Source organism: Salmo salar, chromosome 04 (assembly GCF_965601325.2).
Source record: "Salmo salar chromosome 04, fSalSal1, whole genome shotgun sequence".
Lineage (NCBI taxonomy): Eukaryota > Metazoa > Chordata > Actinopteri > Salmoniformes > Salmonidae > Salmo > Salmo salar.
In genome coordinates, this window is record NC_138294.1 from 52,189,428 (window position 1) to 52,212,091 (window position 22,664).

Consider the following 22,664-nt stretch of genomic DNA (forward strand, 5'->3'; position numbering starts at 1 on the left):
ATAACTACTCATTATTAGTTGTAGATCAGTCAGTCAATCACAATTTACCCATGATACTTTACAGTTTTGATGCTCTCGAATACTGCCAATACTTATTACACATCACTATACCTTATATTAGTTAGCAGGATAGCCATCCTTAAAGGGGCAGTGCAGTCAATAACACGATTTCCTGTTTTTTTTAATGATGTTTCCACACTATAAGGTTGAAATAACCCACTAAAATTGAGAAAATTAAGATAATGCCCTTTTTGTGTAAAAGCTGCTCAGATGGGATGGAACTTTTGGCCAACATCATGACGTCACAGTGTTATCTGATTATGATAGACCAATGACTGTTCATCTGGGTAAGAGGGTGGGCTCTAGACTATCCTATCAGCCAATCAGGCCTGTGCATGTACAGTGCATTTGGAATGTATTCAGACCCCTTGTCTTTTTCCACATTTTGTTACGTTACAGCCTAATTCTAAAATGGATTAAAAAAAAAATGTAAACATTGTCAATCTACACACAATACCCCATAACAACAAAGCGAAAACATGTTTTTAGAAATTGTTGAACATTTTAAAATAAAAAACAGAAATACCTTATTTACACAAGTATTCAGACACTTTGCTATAAGACTCGAAATTGAGCTCAGGTAAATCCTGTTTCCATTGATCATCCTTGAGACGTTTTTACAACTTGATTGGAGTCCACCTGTGGTAAATTAAATTGATTGCACATGATTTGGAAAAGCACACACCTGTCTATATAAGGTCCCACAGTTGACAGTGCATGTCAGAGCAAAAACCAAGCCATGAGGTCGAAGGAATTGTCCATAGAGCTCTGAGACAGGATTGTGTTGAGTAAACAGAACTGGGGAAGGGTACCAAAAAAGTTCTGCAGCATTGAAGGTCCGCAGGAACACAGTGGCCTCCATCATTCTTAAATGGAAGAAGTTTGGAACCACCAAGACTCTTCCAAGAGATGGCCGCCCGGCCAAACTGAGCAATCGGGGGAGAAGGTCCTTTGTCAGGGGGTTGACCACGAGCCGATGGTCACTCTGACAGAGCTCCAGAGTTCCTCTGTGGAGATGGGATAATCTTCCAGAAGGACAACCATCTATGCAGCACTCCACCAATCAGGCCTTTATGATAGAGTTGCCAGATAGAAGACACTCCTCAGTAAAAGACACATGACAGTCTGCTTAGAGTGTGCCAAAAGGCACCTACAGGACTCTCAGACCATAAGAAACAAGATTCTCTGGTCTGATGAAACCAAGATTGAACTCTTTGGCCTGAATGCCAACTGTCACGTCTGGAGGAAACCTGGCACCATCCCTACGGTGAAGCATGGTGGTGGCAGCATCATGCTGTGGGGATGTTTTTCAGTGGCAGGGACTGGGAGACTAGTCAGGATCGAGGGGAAGATGAACGGAGCAAAGTGAAGAGAGATCTTTGATGAAAACCTGCTCCAGAGAGCTCAGGACCTCAGACGGGGGCGAAGGTTCACCTTCCAACAGGACAACGACCCTAAGCACACAGCCAAGACAAAACAGGAGTGGCTTCGGGACAAGTCTCTGAATGTCCTTGAGTGGCCCAGCCAGAGCCCAGACTTGAACCCGATCGAACATCTCTGGAGAGACCGGAAAATAGCTGTGCAGCGACACTCCCGATCCAACCTGACAGAGCTTGAGAGGATCTACAGAGAAGAATGGGAGGAACTCCCCAAATACAGGTGTGCCAAGCTTGTAGCGTCATACCCAAGAAGACTCGAGGCTGTAATCGCTGCCAAATGTGCTTCAACAAAGTACTGAGTAAAGGGTCTGAATACTTACGTAAATGTGATATTTAATTTTTTTATTTTGAATATATTTGCAAACATTTCTAAAAACCTGTTTTGATTTGTCATTATGGGGTATTGTGTGTAGATTGATGCATATTTTTTTAAATCCATTTTAGAATAAGACTGTAAGGTAACAACATGTGGAAAAAGTCAAGGGGTCTGAATACTTTCCGAATGTAAATATCTTCACATTTGTTTCCTAATGCCCACACACTCAGACTTAGCATTTCTTGGGCCAAAGGAGGCTCAGGGAAATAAATGATATTAAAAATACATTTTGGAGCTATTTTCATGAAATATACCCATACAATGATGTATTAGACATACAGTGATGATTTAAAAAAAATCTAATGACAGAACTTTAAGCCCTGTACTCACCCTACCAAGTCATTGACATTACCGTCTGAGATCAAAGAACTGTATTTTATATAATGTTTCCAACACAAGAACTGAGTTTGGTAAGAGTGCCTTTAGCTTTGCTTCCCAATCAACCTGAAACCCTTAGCAAAAACACGTACAACTGCTGACCACAGATTGCACATTTTTAAACATGCACTTTTAAGTTATCTTATGCACTTTGCACTGTTTTAACATACATTCTTTGTAATGTTTTATGTTGTGTCTCATGTATATGCTGCTTACTTGGCCAGGCCTCACTTGAAAAAAATACATGTAGATGTTAATGGACTTCTCTAGTTTGAATAAAGGATAAATAAAAAATACAAATCTTGCAGTTTTTTTAACATGTTTTATTATACAGTGAATGGTCTTATATGCACTGTAGATCACATAAGCTTAGGTTTATCAGAACAATAAAATACATCATATGAGAGTTGATATTTCAAGAATATAGCAGCTGCTGGTGGCATATTTGACCATCAATGTTTAATCATTGGGACTTTCATGACCCAAAATAAAGCATTTTGCACAATGGTGGTTCAGTTCAGTGATCTGCATGAAGTCTTTCAACGTTAGACATCCTCATGAAAGAAAGATCTACAATGGAACTCATTTGATTAAAAAATGCTACTACATGTCTTGTAGTATGTTCAGCAATTGATGATACAAAGCACTTACAATATTGTGCTTTTATCCTTATTTGGCAACTGTCTATTTGTGTTTTTACATTTTCTTCAAAGTAAACACAATAATACAAACTAGCACAGTGAGGAACCACGACCATAATATAAATAGAATAAATACAAAAGTTTGGTTTGTTGCTTGAAAGATGTTCTCCATCTGAATCGAGAGGTTTCAAACAATGCTGATATTCAAACCCCTGAAGTACTGTAAATATATACGTAAACAGTTGACTGTTCTATGTCCACCTCAAACCATTGTCCATCGATTTTTTTGAAGGTTGACTTCATCTTAAAATACAAGTTATTTTCTATTAAATAAAGGGTTATACAACTTTTTTAAGTTTTCCTTTTGAAGGCAAACTGTCTAGGATTTGGCAAAACACAGAAATATACAGAGAAACAAAAAAAAAAACTGTATTGAGAAATAAGCACAATTACCAAAGCTATCATAAAAGCTTTTGTTCAAAAATAATTTTGATCTGATATGGAGACCCTAAAAAAACTGAAGATCTGCTGAACGCTCATACAGTATTCACCATTATATGACTGCATTGGAGTCTAGACTGTTACTGTGTGTATCTTTAAATCAAACTGCAACATCAACCCAGCAGTACAGGAACTTGGAGACAGGTAATAAATTAAATGCATATACATTTAATTAACGAATGAATAAATAAATAATATAAACTAAACAAGGATACTTGCTCAGGACTTCATTTGCCTCCTAAGTCAATAGTTAACCTTGGCTTCATAATGTCTTGTGGGCTACCAGACAGTGCCTTCGCTCATCTCTGAGGAGGGGTGTGACAGTTGGTTGCTGTATCCGCTGCCGTTGAGGGACAGTGAGGTGAAGGGTGTGCTGGGGCCACACATCTCACTGGAGATGCTGTGCATTGACCCAGGACCGTTGGGCTCTGGGCTAGGTGAGTCCGCTGGATGGTGAGATATGATGTCATTGAAGCACTGTACCTCACTGGATGGGTGATGCCCAGCTAGGTGATGGTCCATGCCCCCTAAAGGGGTGCCAGCGGGGCCAGAGGAGAAGCCTAGGTCCCCTGGGGTCTGGGCCTGTGATGATGGGGGGCCTTGGGTGTAGTACTCAAAATTTCCTCCAGGCCCATAGTATTCACTCTGATAATCTGCAAAAATATACACCCGAATAATTATGAGAAATGCTTGTGTGGTGAAAATAAAACTATAACAAAATGTATTATACTGGTACAACGCCACGAGAATGTCATTTGAATTACAAAAAAGTAAAACTAATCCATGTTATGTAGTATAGAGTTAATTTGACATAATAGTGACTTGCAGGAGGACAGTATTATAATAACTTAAAACAATGACAACTATTGCCTATAATCGGAAAAAAAAGTATCTTATTTTTAAATGTAACCTAATTCACACAGTATGCCTAAACCTATTGCCCAAAAAATCGATGTAAAATGCATTAGAACACCTCTGAATAATGAATCATATTAGGAGTTAAAATAAAGGATGAATATACATGCCTGTGAATGGCTCTCATAGTCAAAATGATAATCTGATCATCTTTAAACACAAAGTTATTTGGGTGGACCATGGTCAATATACAAGACCTTACCACCGTAGTATGAGAAATGACCGTTGGGGATCAGCTCCCCGGGTTCGAGTCGGTCCACCAGAGTTCTCATTCTCCTTGGACCGCGGAAAAACGCGTGCCTTCTCGCACCCAGCACGCTTAACTGCTTCATGCGCCGCTCTTTAGACCGCCGGTTTTGGAACCATACCTGCACACCACAAATAACACGAAAAGAGATGATTAAAATGAAGTTTATACGCCGGCCAAATATATATATTTTTTGCATCGTAAATGTATGCAGCTAGTCTGATGACATGTTGTGAGATGCCATTTTAATAACCATGACGTGATTAGCCTATATAGGCCTGGTATACCTATGTGGGTCCTTGTCTCACCTGTCACTGGTTAATGATCTTTAACCCTCCGTTTATCTATCGGCTGTTTCGTGAATACCAGGGATTTAACAACTCAAATTACAGGCTACAGGTGAATTGATAGGATAGACTTACAGATGTGTTGTCAACCAATGGCCTATAGGGTTTTCAGTCACAATTTCCACAACATATACTAGTCTAACAATTGTAGCATAATGATACCTAATGAATAGGCTAATTTCAAATTCAGAAAACAGAGGCATTTGCATTGATATGCATATAGATAGATGTCATAAAGCATTAAGGACGTCAGGAGAATGTGTGCATCTGCACCACTTTCGTGGTAACCAGTCTGCATATCTTGCCTTCTGCCATTATTGACGAAGGTGCCATTGTTAAAAATACTTTCTCACAGACGAATACGAATACTGAAAATAGACATCTATCTGATTTGACATGTGATATAAGCTAAAAGGAAATAGACTCTTACCTGGATTACTCTCATGTTGAGCCCTGTCTCCTGCGCCAGCTGTTCTCGGATGTGTCGGGTGGGTTTTGGCGTGGCCGCGAAAGCAGCTTTGAGGACCTCCAGTTGCTTAGCTTTGATGGTGGTTCGCGGCCCACGTCGTTTCCCCCCTACGTTCTGCTCGTCGTTTTCATTGCTGCCCACCTCTTTATCGGATAAATGTCCGATTTCCGAATCTTTACTATCATCCTGTGGGTCTTGGGAATCTGGAGATAGACTTGGGTCACTGCAAGTCGTGACTGTGAGATGAAAGAAAGACGAAATGAAATGATTTGAAATGTATTCGTATGTCTTTATACTCTTTAACAAATAGACAAAAAGAAACGCCAAGAATACAGTATCATTATTAGGATATTATTATTATTAATATGGTTATTGTTAGCATTAGGCAATAGGCATTTTAGTCAACTACTTTTAGTCCTATTATTATTGGTGGTGATGATAACATTAATGAAGAAAACAATAAATTATCTTCCCTATAGGCCTAATAATAGTTTAGGTTTTATATTTTTCATTGTCATCAACAACATTGTTTAGATTGTACTGTTATTAGGCCTATCAGGATGCTGTTGTCGTAATTATTTTCGAACGACATTTTTTAAAATAAATGGAATATACAGCAATAGGAAAAATGAGAAAATCATGATTTACAAGAGGCTTTAGAAATATATAGAAATATAAACACGGGTTTGCGGTTCCTAATTGTGATTTGGTTCAAGTCATGTTATGTTCCATACCTGAGAGGAGGGTTGTGTCCTTTCCGTTGCTGTTGCTTAGATAATCCTCTTTACAAACAAACTTAAATTCATCTACAATGTACATTTCCTCTCCGGTGGATAGCTGTTTGTTACACATCATACACGTGAAACAGTTCAGGTGAAACACTTTGCTCTTTGCCCTTCGAACCAAATCGTTGGGCGAGATCCCCTGGGCGCAACCTCCACACTTTGTGCCAAATCTCCTAAAAGAAAGAAAGCAAAAAATAAATACCATCAGCGACTTAACATTGCAGGGCAGACAGAGTAGCAGCAAAGAGCTACAGAAAATATTCACATCAGATTACCAACTAAATGGCATCATTTACTGTATTTTTATTTTTTTTACTGTATTTTCAGTATTTTTATGCTACAAATCTTCTTGATGAGATTCCAAGTGATTATAATGACATATCAATTTCTTATGCTTTATTTTAAACGTTGATCTGGAAATTACAGGCTACACTGATGTTGGGCCTGCCTACAAGGTAACGAAAGCCAGCCACTATATTCATTGTACGTGGGCCTATTTCACATAGATAACCAGTTATTCAACCACTGTAAATATAAGATCCTAATTTAGTTTTTTGGGCTAAATAAATTGTTAGAAATAAATAAATATATATCTTATATTTAGACCTACGTGTTGTATAACTATGACTACCTAAAACTATTATTCAGAAAAGGCCACATCGTTTATTATTAGGCTATTGAATGGAGATAATTCAAACATTCATAAAAAGAAACCTGTCCATTATTGAAATACATCCTATTTAATGCTTGAAAATAACAAAGCCACACTTAACTCTTCAATTTTGCAATGTGGCCTATTTATGTAAATATATGTGTATTCAAATAGTTAACAAACGCGTGTGGACTGGAGGTCTGTGATTGCAGTGTGGGTTTTTTCAAGCTGATTTATTATTCAAATCCACTTATCACATTTTCAACGGAGTCCCAACAAACAAACGGGTGTGCGCCGACTGATTGAACTGAGGCGGGATACACTTCCGTCAAGAATCCTGGCATAATTCTCATCCCCGCTTGTCTGGCAGCCTTTCCTTGTAAACAAAGGACGATTTCCTTGAATCCGTCACAGAACATGGTGATATATGCTTATAATGTATCAGCTTTTGGTGGATCACCACACATAATCTGGGCATCCTGTCTCTGGTTTGTTAAATGTATGTCGCTCATGAGGATAGATTAAACTATCTCTAAATTGACACTAAGCATGTAACCATGTAGCCAAAAACATAATCTTGCAATAGAATTTAGTAATTATAAAACTTGTATTTTACATCATCTGTTGTTCATTTGCATAGTTCTGCTTAATTGGTACCCATTAAAAGCGAAAGCTATTCCTCACAATATTGAAAGCCATGTGTGCCAGGTGTGCTTACCTAAAAAAGTCGTTTTTGCAGTACAGTCTCCCTTCCCGTGAAAAACATTTTTCTGTCAAATTGCATTTACAGTCACAGCACTGTACGCACTTAATGTGCCATGGTCTGTCCAGAACATTGAGTAGAAACCTGTCCAGAATAGGTCTTTCGCAGCCGGCACAGTGAACCATGTTTGGATAATTCCAGCGATTTCCAGGTTGAACGTCTTCGCTGTTTGTCCCAAATCAAAGCGATGTGTCTCCTTGGGTGCTTTGGTGATTTGGAGAATGACCTGCTCTAATCCACTCCTTCGACAATCCAGAGTATGCAGCTCATCCAGACGAATCTCTTAACAATGAGTTAGCATCATCATATCCCGCGAGCTCAAATATTATTGCGTTCCTCTCGCATGCACAGAACAACCATAGGCTATACAAAACAGTGTCAATAAAAACAAAAACGAACAAATCATTTAACAAAGTGAATACATTTCACAAGCAAGAATGCAAACTTGAGAGGAGCAAGGCCTCCCCGTGTCCATCAAGATGAGCCGAGAGGCTAATATGATTCAGTGAATCTGAACAGGCATCATGCCACTACAATTACGCACGAATACATAACTGCCACACAGCCAATGATTACTGCCAAAGCAGAAAGCTACAACAAATATGATCAAATCTGTTCAATTTCTTGTAAATTCTGTAATATTCCTTCGATTCTTCGAGTATAATGCACTCTTTAGTCCAAGCTTCAGTAATATGCGTGCCTCTGAAAGCGCAAGAACTAGCCTTTATCCGAGCCTCCTGACGTCATGTTGAAACAACACCTATCAGCAGCTTGCTATTGGAGTGGCAATTACCGTGCCCTCTAAACTCTGCCGTACGGACCCACTAATAGGGAACAGAGGACTATTGCCCCATATCTTTGAAACGGTCGTATTACGGTCGTTTTATTTTAGAAAAGCAATTTTCCCTCGATAAAGCAGGCATATAGCCTATTCCAGGTCGAAGCGCAGCTAGGGTCTCCGGATAGGATACATTTAATAAGGTACAGTAGTATTTCATGAAAACAACCGCTTTTCTTGTAGCTTAAAGTCCTTTTGGCAGAGGAAACGAAGTTCGTTTTCGCCTAACATTATTTGTAAATATCACTTAGAAGTCTACCATTATGGATAGGCCTATATAGTTTGTTTTCACGTCTTTAGAGAGGAGAGAAAGTGAATAACGCGGACGCACTAAAGTTCACAGATCGATTAATCAAACGGATATGTATATCTGACACAGACATATTTAGATTGTTCAATTAGAAACATACGAATAAACACCCGAAATATGTGACAGACTTCTCACTTGTCTTTGAAAGGAAACCAACCCACTTCTAATGTGGCAAAAGGACAAGGCAAATTGACAGAGGTAGACTACTTTGTGTTGTCAGACTGGGCTGATAATTACATTTTATCATTACTAAAGTGGGCTATTAAACCCCACATTAAGAATTAGTTTGTATTACACTAAAAACTCACCAAAAGTTTTTTTTTAAATGAATTGTCTTCATTTATGTTTCATTAAATGGCTCTTAAATTCAAACACTATCTGAATATTTTTCATAGAATAAACCAGTTTCAACCTCCAGAATCTGCATGGTCGTTGATGGCTGTATTTTGATGTCTTCAACATGTAGAGTAGCCTACATTTTGTCTAACTAGAGTTGAAGTAATATTATTGTTATAACCTTGCTATCGACTATAATACATTGTTAATTATTGTAGTCAATTAGGGCTATTATTTATTCACTATTTAGGTCTACTCTGTAAACATTTTATTAGCCTGCATTGTTTTCCAAAATGTCTCTTTATAATACTGCATTAAAGCAACATAGCGAAAGAGTAGCCGATAGGCCTGCCGCCTGAGAATAAAACTGTGGCGCCGTGACAGAAATGACAAATCATCATGACTTCATCCTCTGCAGATGAGGGGAGGGAAGGTCTCTGGAAAGTCTGAACACGAGCTTTATAGATTGATGTTTCCCTGCGCTTATTCTACATTTCTGGTGAAAGAGAAGGATCAATAATAATTATAATATAATGTCTAGCGATAGGCGCTCTGTGAAAGATATTATCGCGCAGTGGGCAATGCACTTGGGACAGTCTGCTGGGCTGGGAACCGGGAGATAGCGGATTTTCATGCCCAGACTCCCACCGGCCACAGCCCTGCGCGCTCCTGATATCTGTTGCCCAGGGAAATGTATAAACAATCAACCATGTGGACGACTGAAATTGTTGTGATATCGTCCCATTCAGACTGAAATATAAATCCAGGTCTATTCTTGTAGGCCTAGCTACTCATATTTTGTATTTAATTGTATAAGCTAGTGTACGTGAGCAGCCTTTATACCTTTGTAGGCTATGGTAGGCTATAATAATGGATTAACTGGATCAAATAGGCTACAACATTTAGTGTAGTCTGCGCTAAAAGGTATGCAGTTTATCAAAAGATTGAAAAAAATCAGGTATGAAAACAAGCTTTAAGTAATGATCTTTTGCATGAAAATATTAATTAAATCCGTGAGGAAAAATATATGTTTGTATTTGCATTGCAGCTACCGAGTCTTCAGAAGAAAAAAAGTGGCACAAGAGAACTTGATTGAGTGGAGTAGATTATGGGGGGCTCGCGCATGAGAATCACCACCTATTCCATTCTCCTTCATAGCCTTGTGTGTGTGAAAGTACAGACCTTGTCGAAGATAGAGCCACCACCGGTGGACGGGCTTAATGTTATAGCCCATAGATCAGGAGAGAGGCGACGCTTTATTTTCGCCAGGAGAGAGATAGTTCACCACCGCCTTGCGGTTTTATGTTGGGGATATGTCAAGCAGATGAAAATAATGGCTAATGCATAAGCAAAACTCGGTGGTCCCTGCACTGCGCGCATTGAGATAGGGTCTGGTGAGGATTTAGGGTCGGTGCGAGGCCCATGCATTTTGAACTCAAGGATGTAAATTGATAGTGTAATTCACACATACGCATGCACGCGCGCGCGCACACACACACACACACACACACACACACACACACACACACACACACACACACACACACACACACACACACACACACACACACACACACCATAAGTAAAAAAAACTCAAACATAAATAGAATAGGCTTATTCTGTTTACACATTCAGCAGTCAATATTCAATAGTCTTAAATTGTAAATATTGTTTTTCACATTGAAATGATTTATGGCACTCTGGAAAAATATTATTCTTGCAGTCTCAGGTTAACTCAGCACTAATAATAAAATGTATTTTGTCTTATTTTTGGACCAATCAATTCCACACGCACCGGGTCTATTCAAATGGCTGTGGCTGCAGCTGATGGATGGCTGAGTGCTGAAGTCTACCTTCTGTATCCTATACCCAGAGGCTGTGAGAACCTGCAAATCACCCAAACCACAGTACACTGGGGCACCATCATTTCAAACACATTGCTGTTCCCCTGGTTACGATATATTTGAATAGATGCATGTGAGATGCAAGCAGAGAATAGGCCTGTGCACTTGAGAGAAATGAGCGGCGGCTGATGGGAAAGACCTGGCTGTCAGACCTGCTTCAAGTACCAAAACACAATATGCAATGCATGCAGTTCTTATATCAAGTGTGATATTATTCATAAACATATGAAGATTCTTATTCCCAGAAATGATCTGTTGATGAACACCTACTGTCAAAAATAACAGGCTGAATTTGAACTTTATACTAAGATTTACATTTACGCTACCAAGATGGTAAATTCCAGAATTCACCCCTCTCCACCGAACTGAAAGACGCCCAATAATCCTACACAACCCCCAACCCCTCTCTTACAACACCCTCTTCACCCCCCCTAGAATCCTAACGTTACCCTCCTTTGACCCTGTAGAATCTCTCTGCATCACAGTGGGTTACTGTTACTAGTAATACTCAGACTCTTCCCCACACTGAGCGAAGCCTTCTAGCCTGACTTATACCACTCTGATCATTCTATTTCACTAGGGGATTTCTCTACTATATCCAGCAGAGTTACTGAGAATTCCTCCTCACCTCTGTTCTCACCTTTCACCTCTGTTCTTTGTCACACTACTGTCTATCCCTGAGAATGTTACTGTAATGACCAATGCTGGTGGGAGGGAGTGTTTGATACAGTGTGATCTGGTCTTGTAAAGGACGTATTTGCTAGAGACAATGTGGTTCTGTGTACTTAAATATTTTCAATACTACCTACCTAATTACAATAAATATGCAATTTTCAAATGGCCTTCCCATGAATAATCCAATATTCCATTATCCATTCTGCTGAGGTTGCTGTAGCGTTGTCTAACTCCATACAAAGAATCCACAAGGCAGGATACTCTGTGTGAACCTATCAGCAATCCCGAATGACTCTCTAACATTTCAAATGCAACGTGCACCAATATGAGAGACCTCTCGATGACAGAAATCTGTTGCAACAAGTCAATGGAAAGTTTGCGGATTGAAAATGATTTGCTTGGTGGTATTGGGTGCTGCTGTGCTGTGGGGCTGGGAGTCTCCAGCTGGGTTTGTGTTCGTCCCTCTGTGGGAGAGAGTGGGGTGTTGATTGGGAGCCTGGCCCAGTATACTGGCCCCCAGCACCACTCCAACACACAAGAGGTCTGAACAGCTCTGGAATCAGGCAGGGTGCATACTGTTTGTTTTGGAGTCAGAAAGCATCTCATTAGTGCGTGTTAATTGCAGCTAATTGGCTCTAACGAGATGAACAGACAACCCGGTGGGATCATTCATACAAATAATTTGTAGAAAACAAAATTAATTACTAGATGCTAATTAAAGCCAATTAACACTGATTAAGCAATACTGGTTACGATATGGGGAAGTGATAGATAAAAATAGTAAATAGAAAAAAGCTGGAAATAAACAGCATAAAATAACAGCAACATATTAACACGTCTAGGGCTCACAAACCCTCTGAAGTAAGTTGATCTTCACCTGCATGTACAGCACTTCACCAGCTGTTGTTGATCTAACAAACAATGTAATAACTCATGTTGCTCTCTCTCAGCTGATTAATCAGAGACTCTCCTATATTGTCAATCACACTTCACCAGAGCTGGATGCACTAATCAACCACCACTCTGTTCTGAAATTTATAATGGCTTCACTGTAACACTGCAAAATGAAGGGCCTCACCTCAAACGACGGGGAGTGATGTGGAGAGAGAGAGTGAGATTGTATGTTCACACTTGTTGCAGAAACAGGGCTGGGTGAAAGAGCAGATGGTTTGGTCTTTGTTGTGGCCCTTTGTTAATGGTGATTGTCGTGGTAGCAGGAATCCCATGGCAACTGGCTCTCAGATATGGGCTTGTGGCTCAGCTGCCCTGCTAGTCCCAAAGAGGTGACAAATAAAGGTTTGGAACACTTAATAAAACAAAGACAAGCCAATCGTATTGCGTGTATAACGTGTATTCATAGAGGTAGTTAGTTCTCTGAACATGAGATAGCTGTCAGGCTCTACTGAGACAGGATTTGAAATCCGCACCATCTCTTTCTGGACAGCTCATTAGTGTATCCTACACTATATATACAGTACATACAGTACATACACTATATATACAGTACATACAGTATCCTACACTATATATACAGTACATTCATTATCCTACATTATATATACAGTACATAGAGTACATACACTATATATACAGTACATACAGTACATACACTATATATACAGTACATACAGTATCCTACACTATATATACAGTACATACAGTATATAAACAGTACATACAGTACATACACTATATACAGTACATACAGTATCCTACACTATATATACAGTACATACAGTACAAACACTATATATACATTACATACAGTACTTACACTATATATATACAGTACATACAGTATGTACACTATATATACAGTACATACAGTATCCTACAATATATATACAAAAGTATGTGGACAGCCCTTCAAATGAATGGGTTCGTCTATTTCAGCCACACCCGTTGCTGACTGGTGTTTAAAATCGAGCACACAGCCATGCAATTTCCATAGACAAACATTGGTAGTATTGGTAGTAGAATGGCCTGACTGAAGAGCTCAGTGACTTTCGACGTGGCATCATCATCGGATGCCACCTTTCCAACAAGTCAGTTCGTCTAATTTCTGCCCTGCTAGAGCTGCCCTGGTCAACTGTAAGTGCTGTTATTCTGAAGTGGAAACATCTAGGAGCAACAACAGCTCAGCCACGAAGTGATAGGCCACACAAGCTCACAGAGCGGGACAGCTGAGTGCTGAAGCACGTAAGGCATAAAAATTCACTACCAAGTTCTAAACTGCCTCTGGAAGCAATGTCAGAACAAGAACTGTTCGTCAGGAGCTTCATGAAATGGGTTTCCATGGTCAAGCAGCCGTACACAAGCCTAAGATCACCATGCACAATGCCAAGTGTCGGCTGGAGTGGTGTAAAGCTCGCCGCCATTGGATTCTGGAGCAGTGGCAATGCGCTCTCTGGCAGTCCGACGGACAAATCTGGGTTTGGCGGATGCCAGGAGCACACTACCTGCCCGAAAGCATAGTGCCAGCTGTAAAGTTTGGTGGAGGAGGAATAGTGGTCTGGGGCTGTTTTTCATGGTTCGGGCTAGGCCTCTTAGTTCCTGTAAAGGGAAATCTTAACGCTACAGCATACCATGGCATTCTAGACCATTCTGTGCTTCCAACTTTGTGGCAACAGTTTGGTGAAGGCCCTTTTCTGTTTCAGCATGGCAATGCCCCCGTGGACAAAGCGAGCTCCATACAGAAATGGTTTGTCGAGATCGGTGTGGAAGAACTTTACTGGCCTGCACAGAGTCCTGACCTCAACCCCATCGAACACCTTTGGGATGAATTGGAAACAGACTGCGAATCAGGCCTAATCACCCAACATCAGTGTCTGACCTCACTAATGCTCCTGTGGCTGAATGTTCTAACATCTAGTGGAAAGCCTTCCCGGAAGAGTGGAGGCTGTTATAGCAGCAAAGGGGGGGGGGGGGGGGGGGGGGGGCAACTCCATATTAATGCCCATGATTTTGAATTGAGATGTTTGATGAGCAGGTGTCCACATACTTTTGGTCATGTAGTGTATGTTGTGAGAGTGATCGGTTCTGACTAATTTAGACTCAAAGTGGTTCACAATACAAAAGGTACGAATACTATTAATGAAATCATTGAAATCATTGAACCGCATAAGTTAAACAGATATTTTTTTTCATTGAATTATCTCAACATTCTTGGTACTGTAATGTATATTTTGCAGTGATAGTTTCACCTTTTGACACCTTTGCACGATGTTTAGTTGGAGAGGAAGCAGGGTAAATAACACAAGAGGCACCAGAAGGCTACCTTGAGAGTGTTAAGCAAGGTTTAAGCATCCTGACACACACAACACCTGCACCTCCTGTCCTCTCAGCAAGCAGCCCCGAAGGCCATTGAGAAATGACACACTTCAGCAATTTTTCAGGGCAGCAAGAAGTGGGGCAGCACTAGCCCCCTCAGTGCAGCACACAGCACATAGAGTGCTCAGAAAAAAACCAAAGCACACCACAACAGTCCTTGAACACTCCAAAATACTGTATATGCACAACACCTACAATACCAGTCAAAAGTTTGGACACACCTACTCATTCAAGGGTTTTTCTTATTTTTACTATTTCCTACATTATACAATTATAGTGAAGACATCAAAACTATGAAATAACAAATATGGAATCATGTGGTAACCAAAAAAGTGTTAAACAAATCAAAATATATTTTATATTTGAGATTCTTCAAAGAGGCCACCCTTTGCCTTGATGACAGCTTTGCACACTCTTGGCATTCTCTCAACCAGCTTCACCTGGAATGCTTTTCCAACAGTCTTGAAGGAGTTTCCACATATGCCGAGCACTTGTTGGCTGCTTTCCTTCACTCTGTGGTCCAACTCATCCCAAACAATCTCAACTGTGTTGAAGTCGGGTGATTGTGGAGGCCAGGTCATCTGATGCAGCACTCCATCACTCTCCTTATTGGTCAAATAGCCCTTACACAGCCTGGAGGTGTGTTGGGTCATTGTCCTGTTGAAAAACAAATGATAGTCCCACTAAGCGCAGACCAGATGGGATGGCGTATCACTGCAGAATGCTGTGGTAGCTATGCTGGTTAAGTGTGCCTTGAATTCTAAATAAATTACAGACAGTGTCACCAGCAAAGCAGCCCCACACCATCACACCTCCTCCTACATGCTTCACGGTAGGAACGAAACATGCAGAAATCGTCCATTCACCTACTCTGCATCTCACAAAGACACGGCAGTAGGAACCAAAAATCTAAAGTTATCAGACAGATTTCCACCGGTCTAATGTCTATCGCTCGTGTTTCTTGGCCCAAGCAAGTCTCTTCTTCTTTTTTATTTATTTATTTAACTAGGCAAGTCAGCTAAGAACAAATTCTTATTCTCAATGACGGCCTAGGAACAGTGGGTTAACTGCCTTGTTCAGGGGAAGAACGACAGCTTTTTTACCTTGTCAGCTCGGGGATTCAATTTTGCAACCTCTTGGTTCCTAGTCCGCTCTAACCACTAGGCTACTTGCCTCCCCAATGTTTTTTAGTAGTGGTTTCTTTGCAGAAATTTGACCACGAAGGCCTAATTCACGCAATCTCCTCTGAACAGTTGATGTCGAGATGTGTCTGTTATTTGAACTCTGTGAAGCATTTATTTGGGCTGCAATTTCTGAGGCTGGTAACTCTAATGAACTTATCCTCTGCAGCAGAGGTAACTCTGGGTCTTACTTTCCTGTGGTGGTCCTCATGAGAGCCAGTTTCATCATAGTGCTTGATGGATTTTGCCACTGTACTTGAAGAAACTTTCAAAGTCCTTGAAACTTTCCGTATTGACTGACTTTCATGTCTTAAGGTAATGATGGAATGTCATTTCTATTTGCTTATTTGAACTGTTCTTGACATAATATTGACTTGGTCTTTTACCAAATAGGGCAATCTTCTGTATACCACCGCTATCTTATCACAACACAACTGATTGGCACAAACACAAGAAATTCCACAAATTAACTTTTAACAAAGCACACCTGTTAATTGAAATGCACTCCAGGTGACTACCTCATGAAGCTGGTTGAGAGAATGCCAAGAGTGTGCAAAGCTGTCATCAAGGCAAAGGGTGGCTTGTTTAACGTTTGTTTAACACTTTTTTGGTTACTACATTCTATTTTATTTCTTTATTTCTTTCATTTTTTATTTCACCTTTATTTAACCAGGTAGGCCAGTTGAGAACAAGTTTTCATTTACAACTGGGATCTGGCCAAGATAAAGCAAAGCAGTGCGACAAAAACAACACATGGGATAAACAAACGTACAGTCAATAACACAATAGAAAATCTATATACAGTGTGTGCAAATGTAGTAAGATTAGGGAGGTAAGGCAATAAATAGGCCATAGTGGCGAAATAATTACAATTTAGCATTAACACTGGAGTGCTAGATGTGCAGATGATGATGTGCAAGTAGAGATATGGTGGTGCAAAAGTGAAGAAAAAAAAAATAACAATATGGGGATGAGGTAGTTGGGTGGGCTATTTACAGATGGGCTGTGTACAGGTGCAATGATCGGTAAGCTGCTCTGACAGCTGATGCTTACATGATTCCATATACGTATGTTATTTCATAGTTTTGATGTCTTCACTATTATTCTACAATGTAGAAAAAAAAAAATTTAAATAAAGAAAAACCCTGGAATGAGTAGGTGTGTCCAACTTTTGACTGGTACTGTACATGTAACTGGACAGCTAGAGGTGAATATATATGCATGGGATTTTGCTGTGTTTTCCTATCATTTACCAAATGTGTTCCTCTCATCCAGTTGACTAGTGATTGTGTACTTGCCAAGTGCTTGCCCTGCTGGCAGTGGTTGGTCTGTGTGTGCCAGTACAGTGTGACTGCGGAGGGTAGGGATTGGAGAGGTAGAGCTCTCAGGTGTAAGTCTTCTCCAGCCTGCCAGCTATGAACCACCTCCAGCCCCACGGCTTCTGGGAGAGCCCATCAACGCCACGGCCAACAGCCACAAAGAGAAGAGGCTTAGCTGTAATCCGTATCGACCGCCTCTCCCCTCGTCTGCCAATTCATATCATGGATTTGTCTCGCTCAATGATGTGTATTCATCAAGACACACCCTGTTAGTCCATACCATTGATAGTCCTCAATTCTACCATCATCATTCAGGGCTCTACCAAAACTACCACAAAGGGAGAGGGAATGGTGCAGACAAATAAACATTTACATACCAAAGCCACCCAGGGAGAGTACAGTACATTAGGTTAATGAAGCAGGCTTCAGTGTCTCTAATCAAACAGCTCTGCTCAGTATGTTGGTGAATCAATCACACAGATCATGGTACAGTTTTGTCACGGAATAGACATAAAAAATCACAAGGGATTTCTCAGCTGACCCTCAAGATTACTTGAGCAACTGTTGGCTTGATGAAGCTGGAGGGCATAAGATGCCAGGCCAACAAGACCTGAGGGGATGGGCTATGAGGCATTGTCAGTTCATATAATACTGTACAATATTATGCTACATTAATATATACATTAATATACATTTATATCAATAATTTGTTTAAGACAGGCGAAGTAATTTGACATTTCAACTAAGACATGTTTTATCTTATTAGATGGTAAATGCATGCATTTTTTAAAATGGTAAAACTTAAAGCAATTTGATAAATATATTAATGTTAGGGAAAAGAGAGGCTAGATGAGAATGATAACATGAGGGAGGACCCAGCCAGTGTGACAGGGGTTGTGTGAGTGATGATGAGAGAGAGAGAGGAGGAGAGAGGGTTAGGTAGAGGACAGGGGAGAGGAGGAGAGAGGCTCCCCCAGGAGGAGAGGAAGCCTGGGGGCCTTGCAGTGAGAGGGCCCTGGGGACAGTGTGCCTGGAGCCCAGTGATGATGGTGATTGATGCAGGCACAACTCAGACACCCCAGACGGTCAGGAAAATTAAAAGGCTATTTTGTAAAGTTGTAAAGAGCAGAATGTCAGAGGGGCTGATGCGCCCCCTTTCCCCCTCCTCTCCTCTCCTCCCCACTCTGTCACGCTCACGCTGCAGCTTCTGTTTGGTCTCTTTAGTGTCATCAACCCCTCAGGGATAGGAGCTGTTATACGCCTTTCACTCACACTGGCCACGTCTGTGAGGCCATGCTGCTTCGCTCTGTGTGTGTGTGTGTGCTGTATGTATGTATGTATGTATGTATGTATGTATGTATGTATGTATGTATGTATGTATGTATGTATGTATGTATGTATGTATGTATGTATGTATGTATGTATGTATGTATGTGTGTGTGTGTGTGTGTGTGTGTGTGTGTGTGTGTGTGTGTGTGGTGTGTGTGTGTGTGTGTGTGTGTGTGTGTGTGTGTGTGTGTGTGTGTGTGTGTGTGTGTGTGTGAGAGAGAGAGAGAGAGAGAGAGAGAAAGAGAGAAAGAGAAAGAGAGAGAGCGCAAGCGAGAGAGAGAGAGAGAGAGAGAGAGGTTGATGAAGTATTCAAAATCTGTACAACATCATAGTAGGATGACACTCAATAAAACAGCAATACATTTTTCTAATTGGAATTCTACCATGTTTTGAGTTATAATCCTATCTCATCCGTAAACACAGCAAATATGCCAATATCAGTCAGGCATATGAATTTACTTTCAGTTCCATATACAATAACCCAGACAACACTAAGGCTCAGCGTCTGTAAACCATAAAAGAGGAACTTCCCTCGCATTACTCTCTTATTTGTAGATCATTTCTCTTCAATTTGAATATAATTGACCCGTATGACCTGAGGATGCACCCGGGCCCTGGATGGCAACCCTGGCTGGGAGCAGCGTGTGTGGGGAGAGGAGATAGAGAGACAGCCTGTGTCGGGGTGGAGGTGCAGCCTACAGGGAGGACACACACAGCAGAGGTCAAACCTGTGTCAAGTGGGGCGTGGAGGCCAGCTGAGCTGCCCTGCCCCATGCTTTGTGCTCATTTAAGCAGCCATGGCCAGATACCGGGGGTGCATGGGAGGTGGGTTGGGGTGGGGGTTTTGGAGGGGTTAATGGGGGAGAGGAGGGGTGTATTGGGGCTTGATGAAGCTGGAGGGCATATGGTGCCTGGCCGGCAAGACTTGAGGGTAAGAGAGACCTGTGGTGTGTCCCTGTCCAGAACACATGCCAACTCTCACACAAGCCAATCACCTGCCCCATATCCCCAACCTGTCCGTGCTTAATGCTCCTTTCAGATCAGTTACACTGATATCATGGAAAATATCACTCAAAGTATCACCTTCATTAGGTCATTTAAAATGTTGCTAATATTTAGGCTTTCATTGCTAATTGCACCAATTCCATATACAATCATTGTTTTCTTTCTTTTATATTGTTGGATTTTTATTCATGATTTAGTTAGGGTTCTGATATGGAAAGAAATATTCCGCTGTAAGTTCTGGCTATGGCCTCACTACCAACTATGATTTCTCTCCATCACCATAGCGTCAAGCAAACCCCATAGCTATTTTAACAGATGACATAAAATTATAATTGACATTCAATGATCTGATGGGTGATGAGTATGACATATTAAATTAAGATCACAAACACTTAGCAGCTTCCTTTACTATAACGTAATGTGTGACCTTATTGGTTTCTACCATGTTATCAGGTTCCTCGAGGTTGTTGGTGTGAGGGTATGTTGTGAAGTCACAGAGAGCAGAGTCCTGCTTATAAGGAGGGCCAGTAACCATGGGTGATCCATGTTGGAGCTGTAATCAGGCCTGTGACCACGGCTCCTAGCTGGGTAATATGACTGGCCTGCTTCTGCTTATCTTCTGCACCCACGCTACTCCATCCTCTCACTACAGACAACAGGGAGGGAGAACACTGTATCAATCGATCTGTACTCACACAGAAATGTGCTTCTCAGGGGTCACTGAGTCTGGCTAATATGTACATTGTCAAGTCAATAAGAAAATATTAGCCAAACTGCTGTGCCTGGAGAAGGAAAAGATGTGGGAAAAATACAGACACAATCTTGGTGCGCACACATGCATGCACACGTCTAGGCTTGTTCTACAAGCATACACATATTCACACGCACACACACGCACACACACGCGCACACACACAGGCACACAGGCACGCACGCGCACACACACACACACACACACACACACACACACACACACACACACACACACACACACACACACACACACACACACACACACACACACACACACACACACACACACACACACACACACACACACACACACACACACGGCTTGTGTGTGATTCCCTGTGTGTCTAGCAGCAGTGTCTGATCTCTGAGTTGTATGCGTGAGGGGTAGTCCAGGATGCTCCATTAGAATAAGAGAGCACCGTGACACACGGGGAGGAAGGAGCTCCACAGACTGGCGTCCTGAGGCAGCCGCCCACCCTTGTGTTTTCAGCTGGCCCCTCTTACACTCGCCCTTTCATCCAGTCCTCTCAGTGGGACCCAGCCCGATCCCGTGCACCAAACAGATGGGCGCCTCACAAAGGCCCCCGCGCTTCAGCAAGCTGGTGTCCTACATGCCCGATTACACCTCAATACCAAAGTTAGAATTGATACAGTGGCTCGTGGGGACTTTGTTTATGCATGTGGGCGTAGGGCACGGAGAACAAAAAAGCAAGAGGTAGTTAGAAAGCCATTTTCCTTTCCGCCGTTACAGCGCTGCACACGTGGAGGAGGAAAATGATGCTCTGGTGAACCTGTGTCTCGTTCTCTAGGGCTGCGTTTGGAGGCAGTGTTCAGGTTAGGTGTGACAGCAGACACATTCATATGCACTCCATGGATTTATGTGCTGCCAGCCGACCATGGAGAATTCGAAGGAGGGAGACTTTCCTTTTATGAGAAGGAGAATATCACTGAGGAGAAAAGAAAATGCTGATTTACTGTGAGACATCCAGTTCAATAAAAAATGCATGAGAATGAACAACATGAATCATATTAAATCAATGAAGATATAATAAAAGTATCCTTATCCAACTGTATCTAGCAATACCTTTGTTTCCTCTCAACACAACAGTTCAACATTTTAGGTGGGAATAGATCTAGTGAGATAGGGCAGTGGATAAGGTTACATAAATACATTGTTGTATCTTAGGTATTAGGAAATGTATTAACTTTAAATCCATTGCTGTAAAGCAGTGTTCACCAACTGGCGGCATGCGGGCCGAATTTGGACCACGGGTGGTTTTATTTGGCCTCCCAAGTTTCTGAGCAAAAAATTTACAGAAATTTACTGTAAAAACACCAGGAAATCAGCTACAAGTGATTTAAATTTAGGAAATATTTACCTAAGTATGCCCACGCATAATAGAGAGACACGTGATCGTATACAAATGTAAGCAAGGTTTTAAATGATTATGATCAAATATTATATCTTCCTGCGGTCAATTTGCAGTCGACAAATTATATGTAATTATGTTCCGGCCCACCGACCATCCGCTCAAGATAAAAACGGCCCGCGGCTGAATCTAGTTGATGACCCCAGCTATAAAGTAATAGTATAAAATTCAGTTTCGTATGAAGGGCCACCCCACCTCCACCCCACCTCCACCCCACCTCCACCCCACCTCCACCCTTCAGTGTTGCTTCTACACCTCCAGCATACGGTAGTACTCAGTCAATATAGTGATTGTATCTACAATGCTGTAAACACCAGCCAAGCGTGCATTAAGTGATAGTGGATATTGACAGGGAGGAGGCAGATACAGACAAAATAAACCATGAAGTATGTGTAGATGTAGGAGAGAGAGAGGGACAGAGAAACAGGGTGTGAGAGACACACACACAGAAACACAGAGAGAGAGAGAGAAAGAGGGAGAGAGAGAGAGAAAGAGAGACAGAGAGAGAGAGAGAGAAAGAAAGAGAGAGAGAGACAGGGTGAGAGAGACACACACACAGAAACATAGAGAGAGAGAGAGAGGGAGAGAGAGAGAGAAAGAAAGAGAGAAAGAGAGAGAGAGAGAAAGAAAGAGAGAGAGAGAGAGAGGGGGGAGAGAGAAAGAAAGAGAGACCGAGAGAGA

The 22,664-nt window shown here is 41.3% G+C and overlaps 1 protein-coding gene across 2 annotated transcripts; it reads right to left on the minus strand.

The window, feature by feature from the left end:
• Window positions 1–2,555: 2,555 nt before the first annotated feature.
• LOC106603274 (LIM/homeobox protein Lhx1) lies at window positions 2,556–8,280 on the minus strand. 2 transcript variants are annotated; one of them, XM_014196708.3, is made up of 5 exons: window positions 7,529–8,280; window positions 6,108–6,331; window positions 5,335–5,576; window positions 4,513–4,678; window positions 2,556–4,048 (listed from the first exon to the last, which is right to left on the minus strand). In XM_014196708.3, exons 1-5 carry the CDS (start codon window positions 7,696–7,698, stop codon window positions 3,675–3,677), a joined length of 1,176 nt encoding a protein of 391 aa, XP_014052183.1. In that variant the 5' UTR covers window positions 7,699–8,280; the 3' UTR covers window positions 2,556–3,674. The 2 variants fall into 2 exon arrangements, with proteins under 2 accessions (XP_014052183.1, XP_014052182.1); XM_014196707.3 differs by having other exon boundaries at window positions 5,335–5,609.
• Window positions 8,281–22,664: the final 14,384 nt, after the last annotated feature.